Below are 13,213 nucleotides of genomic sequence, written 5' to 3'. Positions count from 1 at the left end.
CAGGAGGTTGCTTTTTGGGGATTAATGGCCTACCCCTTCGTTATGGTGTCCATGGGTGTAAACTGCCCTCTCCAAGATCCAGGTGGGCTGCTGAATATTGGCCTTACCTGAGATCTGCCTGCAGAAGCTAAAAGATGGAGGAGTAGTTACTTGTCATCCACTGAAGAGCCCAGTGATGGGGCATCCAACCCCAGAACAGAGCAGGATGTATGACTGACTGCATGTCCCAACTCTTGCCTTTGGGTGATTCAGAGGGACAGACTCCTTGCCACTGCGTTTGAATGACCCCTGCAGAATTCAGTCAGCTCTAACTGCCTTGTTTGTAGGAAGAATATGTGGGGTGAAGGAGAAAGTGGGCTGTGCACACTGCAAATCAGCCAAAGTCTTCCGACATTCATAAGCCTAAGATGATTGTGTCACTAGAATTTTGAATCCACCCTGATTTTCTGGGTAGGCTCAGGGTCCCAGCTGAACTGTTCACACTGTCCTACTTTCCGTTAGTAACCAAACCACATGACAATAGCTTTCAGTAAAGGATTTTTAATTGATAATGTTCTGTTCCTTACTGTGCATTCATAGAAACATATTAGTCTTATTGGATCAGACATTAGTCTGTCTTGTCCTGCCTCATTGTAGCCTGTACTTGATTATTGAGAGAAGGCAATTTCTTCAACTCCTACTACAGTGCATGATGCACCTAACCAATTCTACAGTGTTGTGTGATCAGAGGCTGTGGAAACAGGGTAATTTTCTTCCACACGGCTCACAACTTGGTTTGGGTTTTACCTTACAAAAGAGCTTCCAGACTTGTGGCTGAACCAAGAAAAGTACAGCACTAATTTGCAAATATACAAAACTACCTCAGGTGTTTGATGCACATTTCAAAATCACTGTAGGTTTTCTTAGGACAGAATAGTGACCTGAGTACCACATTGCTGCTCCTCTTCCTCTACCTTCTCTTCCTTTTGCTATCCTAAATCAGTCCTTCAATTGTCAGTAAAGAAACACAAGAGGGAAAAGGAAACCCTGTTTTATTTTCAGTGTTGCTGTAATCTCTTTCCCTTTTCTGAAAATAGCGTTTATGGTACAAGCCACCTTTTCTTCCTCTCCTGAAGGAGCCTAATTTTTCTTTCTTTATAAGGAAATCTGACAAGGTTTTATAGATCCCTCATTTTTATAATAATATCATGGGGTTCTAGCTAGCTTAAAAGTCCCCTGTTTGATATGAACAACCTGTGACTGTTGCCTCTTGACAGGTATCGGTGGGCTTTTATTCCAGAAGTGTCAGATGATTCAGGTTTGGAGGTACGAAGACAGGGCACACATCAAAGGGAATTTAAACCATATGTGGTACGATTAGCAAAACTGCTGCGGAAAAGAGCAAAGGTATTTACTTTTTCCTTGTTTTGTTTTACTTTGTAAAGCTGCACGTACAGTAACTAGCAGCATTGTTCACTCTTCTATATAAAATTAAAGGGGCACTGCCAAGTGTGCTAGTGTGCCTATGTTTGAGTGAAAGTTTCAAATCAAAGTGAGTCTCAAATAATGAAAAAGTATAATTGGGTATTTGAAATATACTTTGTTCATTAGTTATGACATAGCCAATTACATCTTTTGTCATTGATAAAAGATAATGAATACAAAATATAATACTGTACCCTCCAAATCCTAAATATATTTTAATATAAAAACCAACCACTTTCTAGTAGCTGTAGCTGTTTATAGACAATTGTATGATAATTTACCTACTAAAATAGGGAAGTGTTTCTGCTCCTGGAAAATGCTCACAAATATTTAGAAACCAAACTTTATTAAAAAATAAATAAAGCTTGTCTTAAAACTAGGCAGAGCCATGAAGGGCTGGGTTTCTAGCTTTGTAAGGCAATTTTAACACCTGAATCCAAGAAAAGCCAGTTTTAAGTCTTCACGCAAAGTAAAATATGTGTCAGCAGAAGTGGAAGAATTACTGAACTGGAGATATGAACAGGATAAACATGTAAACAGCTGGTGCTTGTTGTTCCCCTGGTGGCCTGAGAGAGGGACGCAGGGAACAATGGCAGCAGCTCTGAGAGGGAGAACTGAGAGCAATGGGGGGAAGTGGGTTGGGGTACTTTGTGAAGAGGGAGAAGAGCTGAAAAGAAGAGGAGCTCTTTCAGTTTTGCCAGTCTGATATTATTCCATCAAGTGAGGGTTAGCAGCCAACACCACTGGAACAGAAACATTTTGGAGACTTGTCTTCCATCCCCGAGCGATTGCACCATTGCCTTTCTGTTGGAATTATTTCCACCAACAATTATAAAGCACAAACAGCAGAAAGAGATAGAGAACTACCTATGTTGTTGAATCTCTTGCTGGCTGGAAACTGAGGGATTGAGCAGAGGACCAGCTGAGGAGGAGAAAGCTCCCACTGCTCCCACGGAGTGGGAAAAACACTAGATGGTAGCTTTGAAAACATTTGCCACTACTAGGTGGATATGGAACCAAGAACAAGGGCGAAGACTGCAAGGGGGAAGGATGGCGTGGCAAGCTTAGACAAATGATAGAAGAGACAGGAGAGGGACATTTCAAAGTTTTGCAGGGATGCTAACTTTGAGTTTATTCTTGGAAGCTCATCTGAATATTGTTACACCCCTGGTGATGGCATATGCTGGCATACTGTATTTAACCACTCCAGGAAAATTTACTTCCCAGTGAACTGTCTCTTTAGGGGAAAAAAAACTATTGCTGTAGTTATTTGCTGTGTGAAAATGTGTGGGGTGATTTAGTGTTGTAGATATATATGTACCATTAAACCAAAGGCTCAAAACCTACAGGAATTTCAAGCAAAATATGTGGTGCAAGTCAAGATTCTTCACCTTGTCTTTGATGAGCTAGGAAAATCACCCCATAAGCTCCTCTTCCCATAGTGCAATGCTAATCAGATTTAGTCTGTATCACTATATGAATTGTTAAATACTGTATATTCCTTGCTTGATGTTTGAAGGTACAGTATTCTACATTGCTTAGGCATATGATGCATTCCAAAATAGTTTTGCCGACTGATTTATAATATTAATTCTCTGCTGGTAGGAACTGATGTTGAGAGCCACATTTTTTAAAACTCATTAGCTTTCACAATGTATTTCAAGAACTTACTAAGTTTCCAGAAACTTCTAGAATCCTCTAGTCAAGGCAGCAGTTACAAATTGTGAACCACAAACTGGGAATACAAGGGTGAGAGGAATGGGAGTGAGATAATAAATACCAGCTTCCAGTCTATTGTTTCTTTCTAATTGCAGTGGAAGAATACTGATGAAGATAGCAGTGTGTTTCTCTTGGAGTGTACAATTTATTGGCAGGATGTGTCACTTGAGCTTACTTTAGCTTCAGGACACCTTGACTGATAGCGAGATTCATGCAGTTTGATGTTCCTCAAGCACTGTTGGCTGAAGGAGGTGCGTTGAGTCAGCATTATGACAAGAAACAGAAAAACATACTGGAATTTCTTTCTGTCATTAGACTCCTTCTCCACACACTAACTCCACAGTCTGATGCCCCCAGGTTATGACTGAAGACAATGGGCCCTTTTGGGACAGGGAACTTCTGGTAAAACTCAACACCCAAATTGCCAACTACAAAGCCTTCATGGCTAAGTATTATTTTAATTTATGGAACACAGTCTGAAAGTTCTCCTCTTTCCTTCCACAGGACAAGCAGGAGGACTTTAAAATGATGATTTTGGAGGGAGTGGAGATGGCCAAGCATCAGGTGAGGGTGGCCTTTGATGCTTGAGTTGTGAAACAAAAACTTATTTGTTACCACCTGATGCTCACAGCCATGTGTGGTATCTGGATTTCAATAAGAAATGCAAAAGGGGATAACTCTCTCTCTTCAGAGGCAGAGTTATGGATATTTGGATGAAGACAAAAGAATAGAGTCCTAAATACGTCTGTTTATGTAGATGACTACAGAGGAGAAGTGTATTTTTGTTCAGTCAGCTTCTCTAAGTAAAAGGGATTTCAAGAAATAGATTTGCAAAAGGAATACAACCATCATAGGATTTAAACAACAAAACTGCTTCTACCACACATCAGAATCCAAGCACATACCTGTGGACTACTCTCTGTGTCAAATTACCTGTCATTTACCTATCAGACAAATTAGTGGAATTTGCTTACATACCAAGGTGAAGAAACGCCACAGAAATGACAAAGATGGATTTGTACTTCACTGATCACATCCAGACCGATTAGTGTAATTTGCATAGATGCACTTTGGTTGATCACTTCCAGCACTACTCCACTAATGTTTGTAATGAATAAATGGTGGTGGTGATTTTTGGAATAACCCCATCCATAAGTAGTGTCTACCTTGAGGCAATACTCTCAAAATCAACACTGGAAATTCCCTTCCTCTCTGAATACAGTGCTAATGAACACTGAAAAAGTGTTGTTTTTTTGATCAATAATTTAAGTTTTAAACCTATTTCTCCAGCTGCACTGACAAGTCAAAGTTAAGTTATGACTTGGCCAAAGTAGTATTTTTTTAAAAAGGCACAGGGACAGCAACTCATTCTGTATTAGAATTCTGGATCCTTCTTGCCCTGATTTGTTACACAGCCTGTTTTTACTCAAGAAATTTTACCAAATAAGTGACACAGTTTTAAGTCATATCTGAGAACTAAACAGTTTCACTGCTGAAGAAAAATACTAAATAGAATATATTGTCCTGCATTTTGAAGACTGTTTTATATAATGGAGATGTCCCCGTAGGTCTTAGTTTCAAAAAGATGCTTAATGTTATTTAAAGGGTAAAAAAAATGTTTATAGAATATAATATTTTTAATAAATCTGTAGTTACCCAGGGGCTGAAACGTGAGTAAACAGTAAGTAAATCTATTCTCACACCTCCTCTTCTGATTTTCACATCCCCTGATCTTAGGGGCTTCTCACATTGCTCTCATGCTGTCTGCTCACGTCCCATGGGTGTTTCCTTTGATAATTCTCCAGTCTCCACTTCTTATTCTGAATGTGCTACAGCCACAGTGAGAGGGGAAGCACAGAGCAGAGGCATTTCAAGACATTACTCATTGATGTGGTGCTTTTCCTCTTCCTCCCTCCCTCAGAAATAAGCAGCAACTCCTGCTACAACACAGCTGGGTACATTTGCTTTGTGGTAGAAGGAACACTGCCAATATACTATACTGGTCTATGTAGAGCAGTGTGCAGCCACATCCTCTCAAGTGTTGGCATAGTCATGGTCATTTTCTAGCTTAGGGTATAGTTACGATGGTAATTTGGATCAAAAGGGGAACTGATGGTTAAAGACTACAATGTAATGCACAGTAGGTATTACAGTGATTAATGCTATAGAAAACCCTAAAGGAGGGATATATATACATATATGCACACACCCTTAACTTTTGGCTTATGACTGCTGCCTTTAGTGGTGGGGTTCCAGAAATTTCTTCTGTCAAACAATGCCCAAAGCCCATATATGTAACCTAAGTGTGTGGGCAATGTCTTCTGAGACACACACATTTCAGGTAAGTAATTTAACTTTCATGCTCTGAGAAATGATGTCTGATGTCAGACTATAAAACATTATTACAGAAATAAATCTTTGCACAGCTGATCTGAAATATCAGGACTGTTGCTCTCGAATAAAAATGTTTGATTTTATTTTAATGTCTCTGTTCTGGGATTTGTATCTGCAGTAATATTGGCCACAGACTGAGATAAGAACACTGATGTCAAAGAACAAGTCTACTTTAGTAGATGACTTAAATACTGCCCTAGAGATTCACTAACAGCTGTTCTGCTGGTAGCAATGTACTGAAATGTTTTAATCTCAAATTTTCTGCTTGTTCTATGTATTTTGCTTTTGTTCTGTACTATTTCATATTTCTGTATTTACAGAAAAACCCAGAGGAGGACAGCTCAGGGAAAACATTAAGTTGGGAACCAGGGCATTTGCTGTTAACCATCTATACTGTCCGCAGCATTGAGCAGCTTCTCCCTTTCTTCAATGTACTCAGCCAGGTTTTTAATAGCAAAGTCACAAGCAGATGTGTTGGACACTCAGGGAGCCCTGTCCTTTACCCAAATTCTTTCCCCAATAAGGACATAAAAATGGAGAACCAAAAAACATTCTCCAGCAAAGCAAGGCAAAAAATTGAAGAGATGGTGGAGAAGGATTTCCTGGAAGGTGTCATAAAAACGTGAGCTATAACTAATACTATTCAGCTTAAATGTAATGTAATTGTTTAAATGAAATGCTGTATCTTTCAGAGTTGTATAGTTTTCTTTTCTTACTCTGTATGTAATGAACATTTCAGGTTATATTTAATTTAAATATTTGTAAATAAGAGACCAGTTCTGGATGTAGCCTGAATCAAGTTTAAATATTGTTGGCTCATATTGATTATGGTGCCTAATATTTACAGTATCTGTGTTTTGTCGTCTTGAGTTCTGTCTTTAAAGAAAAAACAAACTACAAAATACAAGTTGCACATTTTTCACTTTGTTTCTAGTTTCTTTGTGTTCAGTTTCTCTAACCCCTTGGAAGTTGCTAACACTTTTTCTGTTGAAACTGGCAATCTGCTAGTTCTTTGAATGACGGTCCCTATTATATTTTACTGTGGGTTATGCATATGTACTGTGTACCTACCCAAAGAGTTTATAGGGCATTAAAATGAAAGGTGCTTTGCCTGTACTGAAGCAAGTATTATCTAATCAAACACATTACTACAATACTTCAGTTCTATCCATTAAGCCCAGACATTTAAAAGACTAAATTACATACTATTGCTATATTCCACTGTGCAATAATATATACCACTCAATATTTTCTTAAATCACATGAGGAATTTGTTATGAAACTGATTCACCTGAGCTGTGACTTCTCACAAACATATCCCTAAGCTTCATTTTATACACATTCTAGAAAGCCTCAGAACAGATTTTCTTCAGGGAGTAAGGGGGAAATAAAATTGACACCAGAGGATGTTGAACAGCAGCTTCTGTGCTGTGGCTTGGAAAGACTATTCTGTCCCTATAAGAGGATAGAGTAGTTCTCATCCTACTGAGGTATATATGTGAGCAAAGTCTCAAAATGAGAACAAGCAAATTGAATTCCATGTGAGGGAAGTCTTCAGTTTCCAGTATTAAAGAGTAAATAATATCAGGCTGGGAGGAGATAGGTAATACAGCTGTAACATTTAGGTCCCAGTTTATTACAGGTGAGATTTCTTCCAGTCTGCTAGTGTTTTCTGCTATGTGGTTACAGTCCTTTACAGAATACAGCCGAGGTGTCTGAAAGAGCACTAGGACAGGTACCACATCTAGGAAACAGTGGCCTCTAAAGTTTGAAGCTATCAATGGCCTGGTTAACAGATGAAAACAGCAGTTAAAATAGAAGAGACTACAGGAGTAGCTCAGCAAGCGTGGAACCTCACTGGCATATGATGACACATCTATGTACTATTCTGGCCACTAAGCAGCCAGACCCCAGATGAATAAGTCCTTGCAGAAAGTGAGATTCTTGTACAAGTCAGTGTTCTGCCTACTCACAAAATTGAAGCACACCAAGCAAAAGGGACAATATGCTATAACCAACCATTTATTGTGATGCTGCTATCCAGCACCGATAAGTGTGGTAGGCAAGGTAATAGTTCTGTCTCCGTGGCAGCAATCACTGAGAGGTTTTTCACACCATCTTACTAAACAGTCAGTTTAGGTTAGCAGTGCAGCCAGTGGGTAGGGTACCCATAAACTGGGCATTACGAGAGCTGGTTTTTATTCCCTGGTTGATTAGATGGAGCATGGCACTTAACTCCAGCTATGTTATTGTACTTCAACAGAAGTAAAAAAGGTCCAAAGAAGCTTAAAAAACCCCCAATTCTCAGAGCAGGAGTGTCCCATTAAGGATAAAGTACAAGAATACTCCACTTTTTAATAAAACAGGTTTGATTTGTTATTGCTGCTATGTTAGGTTCATGCTAAGGAAAAAAAAATCAGGTTTAGGTAGCATGACCACAGCTGTGTCCTTCAACATATAGGCTGAGGTGGTTCTCCTATTCCACCAGCTAGATGGTAAACAGCCAGGCTTACTTCATGTGCCAGGGAATCTGCATTCTCCTATAGATTGTTTAAAAAAGAAAAAAAAATAGTTTACTATATTGTAAGCATTGTTCATTTTATCTGAACCTTAACACTGATGAGTGTGGGGCAGGTTTTTTTTGGACATGTATGTAGTGCTCATAGAAGGCTGTTCAGTTGATGCTCATACATCAGTTAATGTTATCAAGCAGCAGTATAATTATAGCAATACAAGCTTTCCAAAGATGATGCCACTTCTCATCTGAAAAAGCTACTTCTAGAGCAAGTTCAGTTTCTACAGCCACTTATTCCTTGGTTTCTTATAAAATAGTCAGTTATAATAGGGCTGTTTGTGATGGTCCTTGTTACCATGGAGGACCAGATCAATCACTAATATTATTTCACATATGCCAGCAAGAGATAGGAAGCAGTGAGTCATTGCCAGCCTGAGCTGCATTTGAGCCATTATGCGCTTGTCAAGATTGGGCACAAGGAGGAGATTCTTAAATGCACTCTGTGATGTTTGAACATCTAATGCAGAAAGTCTTTAATGTCTTTAAAAGTCACGTTAGCTGGTCAGGGTAAAGCCTAGGCTTCTCCCTGTAGACTCAACGAGAGGCTTGGAAATATTTGAAAGAAAAAAGACACCCCCCCGCTTAAAATTGCTTCATCTCCCTATCAGGTTAGAGCTCCTCACTTAAATTTCAGAATGTGACAACTAAAAAAGTGTCATTAATATATAGGCTCTCTCCCCAGCTCTCATCACCCTAATTCTAGTGGTGCTGTCTCAGAGGATTTAATTGCTTAAACAATACGATTGCTGTAATGTGCAAATTGTTTTAGCTCTGACCTGTGTGTCTGCTTCAGAATATACTCGCACTACATCTTCTGTTCCTGATGGGCGGACAAAAGCTCGTGATACTCTGTACTTCTTTACAAGTTCATCAATTTTTTCTTGTAGTCCTGGGGGTGTAACTGCACGTCTCTCAGCATCTGTCGTGTCAATGACTCGTCTGTCTGCAACCTACAGTGGTAGGACCAAACAACATATAAAGAGTTACTCTTCTAAAATTAGTTTCCTGTTGGGCCTCCGATTTGTCATTTAATCTAATTTGTTGCTTCAGTAAGTGAAGTTCTCCCTGGTCATCTTTGTCATTTCTCCTAGCTGGATTTGAATTACAGTAAGAATATCAATATGGCATAGACAGCTTCGTATCTTCAGCATGCAGAGGGGAAGGCCAGTGACTAGATGAATGCAGGGAGGGTCTCCTGAGAGAGAGAGAGACACAGACACTGACCACTAAACTCTGGCCAATGTTACAGTATCACTAACCTTAACTTTCAGCTGTCGGTTGGGAAGATCTGTGTAGATGGCATCCCACTGTTGCACTGTCAAACCCTTTAGAGTCAAGATTGCTTCAATCACCAGCATATCTGAGATGGCATCACCCACAGTCTATGAATATGAAGAAAATAAAGGAGTCTTCAATGACAATTAGAAAATCCAGGGTATTTGTTTTAATTCGCTAGAACAAATCTAACACACCAAACCACACCACCAAAAGAGTAACTGAAAATGCAGAAAGATTACTGAGTGACTGTCATAAGCTTGATTTTCCTTACCAGGAGCAGTGGCAGGAAGCAAAGAACTAGAGAACACAGTGTACTTCACTGGAATGTTGTTTTACTAAAAAGATGAATTCTAGTAGGAAGATTAACTCCAATAACTGGAAGGTCAGATTCAGTGAGAGCAGGTGGCTTGTTCCCTCCCAACACTTGCTCTGGCATCATAACTCCACTTAAAGGTGACCTGCAAAGGATAGTTTGGACTTGTGCCTTAAAGGAACCACCTCAATAAAGTGGGATGCTCTCACTGTATGCCTGTTTGCCTCCAGGCTAAGACCACCTAAAATAATACCAGTGTCCAGATGGATACAAGGGCCTATACATGCCATCATCTCACTTCAGATCAACAACCTTCAGATGAAAGTTACCCTTCTGGTGTGATTCAACCAAAACTAAGAAACTAGTAATGGGATGTGGGTCTGAGGTGTCATTCTCCAGTCTCCCAAGCCATCCAATCCCTTTCCTCTTCTCTAGCTACAAGCGCAGAAGACCAGACGGAAGTGTTTTGCCTTTGTATATGTGGAACTCTTGACATCTTTCAAAGTGAAACAATTACTGTTCAAACAGGTTTTCCTTTAGTAGACCAAGTGTGGAGAGAGGAGTTTTAAAAGAGAATAGCGGGTGCCCATAGCTGTCTGCCTAGCCTGGTAGGATGTTAAAATAGGCCATTCCTTCCCTTTGCCTATCTTGTCATGGTGTGCTGCCTTCCTCCACAAGATTTTCTACACTCCTCCCATCTGGTCCCTCAACATGCCAACAGTGTTAGTCCCCCACATCAGAAACAAAGTATCTAATTTTTACATTTCAGCTCTTACTTGATTAATCAGATCAATGGTATTTTCAAGCATCTTTGCAGCTTCTCTTTTTTGATTCTCCTTTTCTTCTTTTGCCATGTGTCTTATTTTCTCTTCAGCAGCTTTACTAAATAATACCTAGAGAAAAAGATGAGATAATAGGATGTATGCCATCAGACATCTCTAAACAGTACATACAACAAATTTGATCTCTTATGCCAACTAAACCCAATTCGTTGTCTCTGGGTTTCACTTCCATGAACCCCCATGTTTAGAATACTGAACAGTTAGTGGCAGGGGGAAGACACAAGAGAGAAGGAGAGGTGATTAGGAAACACGGGGATAAGAAGTCCTATTTGGATTTGGAAAGATGCTACTTATTTTCAAGCTAATTTGGTTGCTAAGTTTTATACATACTGGCTTTAAAACTCAAATAACCCTATAATGCCTCTTGTGCAAGTACTTACTGTGCCATGCCCATTTGCCTCAAAATAAACTCCAATGTCAAATTCCTGGGCCTTGTGATGCAAATGCTTTACTCCTGTTTTGGTACAATGAACAGGCACCTACAACCCAGAGACACAAGGAAAGCATAGACAAAGTGGCATGAAGTCAACATCCTGAGTGATCCTGCGTTCTTACTATCTAAACTGTTACCACTTAGTTGCAAGATTAAGCATCAGGAAACTAGCTATAAGCCTTGGACTATGAGTGTTTAGTACACTATCACTTTGACTACAAAAAGCAGTAACAGACGTTATCTACCGGTAATTCTCACTACAGACCTGTTGGGTAAGTAGCTCTCTCATTTATCCATCAGTAAAGAGGATAAAAGATTAAGGGTAGGTACCCAAAGATACATGGTGTTGCAACGCTGCCCCCCCACCTAGTGGAATTCTCAGGTCCCAAGGCTCCCACTCTACACATGGAGAGAGTTAGCAGCCTAAGGAAGGATGCCGCAGAAGCTAGGGAGCTGCCTGTGCAAGCCAGGATTGAACTGAAGATTAAAGGGATGGAGCTCAAGTGCCTCAACCCACCCAGAATTCTCAGCCACGAGCCCTCTCCTGGAGTTAGCTGCCTAAGCCACATCAGCTGCTTCGGTAGTCAATGCCCAAGCAGCCAAAACCCAGGCCTTTTTCCAGGAGAGGGGGGCGCTTTATCTAGGAAGGCAACTGAAGAGCAGGTGCCTAGAAAACCTTCCTAAGAAGAAGCTGATCTAATATCAGGACCATAAATATCACTTCAACAAAATTTACTGTTTTAAAGCGATCAGGCCTAATCTGTTTCCCCTCAGCCATCTCAGTGTATAATGGGCTCTGGCTCTGAAGCTCTCTAAGGGTCAGAAAATTTAGATGATTTTGTTTAGCATTTTCAATCCAACTTTTAAGTTCCTCCCCCACCTTTAAAATATCATTTATCACCAAGAATTTAAATAGTGAATGAAGTTTAAAGCAAAATAGGTTTATTCCAAATTAGGTCTGCCTGGTGTTCATCGCCGTAGTACTTTATTGATGCTTTTTTAACAGTAGGAAGCAACTGTGGAGGAGATGGAGAGAGAAAGATTACTTGATACCTTCATGGTTTCCTCAAGATAACGTGTAGAGCTTCCATTAGCATATGCTGTTTGTACCACTGCCATCTTTAGAGTTTGTCCTATCTAAGCAGAGGGAAAAGTAAATGGCTTAATGGCACACGCATAAAGGAAAAGTTAAACCAAGATTTTAGTTCAAGATGAGAACAGAATATTTAGTGGGTGAACGACTTTCAACACATAGTAACTGCCCTCCCGCCAGATTTCCAGAACTCTGACACATTTAGGAATGAGGAGGTAGTGGCTCGGCTCACAGGACACAGAACTTTCTGACATTAAGTCATTACTGTGAACCTGGCAAAGGCCAGTTCCAGTCAAAAGTGGTTATTGGATACTGTGTCTGTGGGCCCAGGAGGAACGAGCTGATGTCCATCACAGAAACTGACACCAACTGAAATGTGCCGTGGCAGGGCAGTCTCAGAGGCACCAAGGACCAAGTGGGCATGGAGATTGGAACTGCTCTTTTTACTCCCAGTGGAGTGGACAGTGGGATTTTATGCTCCAAGTTTGTCCATGCAGCACCTTTCACAATCAGTAAGAACACGAGAATACTTCATAAATGCATTCCAAGGTAACTCAAATGCAAATTGGGTTCACAGGAATTTTCCAAGGGAAGGGAAGGGTACGATTGAGCCCTCAAGCTTAACTCAGGTCAACATGCAGTTAAAAGGGTGACGAGGAGGAAGAGGGAGAAAGACACTTTAGCTTGTCAGCAGTAAAGTGAAATTTAAAAGTAGGGCAACTTTTTTCTAGTCAAGGCATCATGGTTAAGGCTACGTTTTAGTCACGGGTATTTTTAGCAAAAAAGTCATGGACAGGTCACAGGCAATAAACAAAAATTCACAGCTTGTGACCTGTCCATGACTTTTACTATATACCTCTAACTAAAAATGGGGGAGAGGGCAGCCTGGGGGTGCTGCAGGTGCTCAGGGGGTGGGTGGGAGACACCATAGGTGCTTGTGTGTGGGTGTTTGGGGGGGGGGGGAAGAAGAGAAGGGGGCTGGCTGGCTCCCTACCCAGCTCTGCGCCTCCCTGGAAACAGCGACATCCCTCAGCTCCTAGGCAGAGGCATGGCTGCGCAGTTCTGTGCGCTGCCTCCGCAGCTCCCATTGGCCACAGTTCCC

The 13,213-nt window shown here is 40.6% G+C and overlaps 2 protein-coding genes across 14 annotated transcripts in view; one reads left to right on the top strand and one right to left on the bottom strand.

Annotated features, from left to right (window-relative positions):
- The window catches only part of DOP1A (DOP1 leucine zipper like protein A), a 95,593-nt gene extending 89,094 nt beyond the window's left edge, over positions 1-6,499 (top strand). For 5 of the 11 annotated variants that reach the window (XM_039529875.1, XM_039529874.1, XM_039529882.1 and 2 more), the window contains 3 exons: positions 1,257-1,386; positions 3,688-3,747; positions 5,898-6,203. In XM_039529875.1, coding sequence (XP_039385809.1) covers positions 1,257-1,386; positions 3,688-3,747; positions 5,898-6,203 — 496 coding nt within the window. Of the gene's footprint in view, positions 1-1,256; positions 1,387-3,278; positions 3,435-3,687; positions 3,748-4,835; positions 4,865-5,897 lie in introns of those variants that run through there. The other 6 variants (XM_039529879.1, XM_039529876.1, XM_039529881.1 and 3 more) reach the window with 5 other exon arrangements.
- Positions 6,500-7,144: 645 nt separating this feature from the next.
- Positions 7,145-13,213, bottom strand: part of PGM3 (phosphoglucomutase 3) — a 16,175-nt gene continuing 10,106 nt past the window's right edge. For all 3 annotated transcript variants that reach the window (XM_039529886.1, XM_039529889.1, XM_039529888.1), the window contains exons 8-13: positions 12,072-12,155; positions 10,966-11,064; positions 10,520-10,636; positions 9,412-9,534; positions 8,929-9,102; positions 7,145-8,117 (exon numbers count right to left, since the gene is read on the bottom strand). In XM_039529886.1, coding sequence (XP_039385820.1) covers positions 8,028-8,117; positions 8,929-9,102; positions 9,412-9,534; positions 10,520-10,636; positions 10,966-11,064; positions 12,072-12,155 — 687 coding nt within the window. In that variant the 3' untranslated portion in view covers positions 7,145-8,027. The remainder of the gene's footprint in view (positions 8,118-8,928; positions 9,103-9,411; positions 9,535-10,519; positions 10,637-10,965; positions 11,065-12,071; positions 12,156-13,213) is intronic.

The sequence above is a fragment of the Mauremys reevesii genome, linkage group 3, assembly GCF_016161935.1.
Source record: "Mauremys reevesii isolate NIE-2019 linkage group 3, ASM1616193v1, whole genome shotgun sequence".
NCBI lineage: Eukaryota > Metazoa > Chordata > Testudines > Geoemydidae > Mauremys > Mauremys reevesii.
The sequence above is the reverse complement of the archived record's forward strand: the minus strand, read 5'-3'. Positions and strand labels throughout refer to the sequence as shown.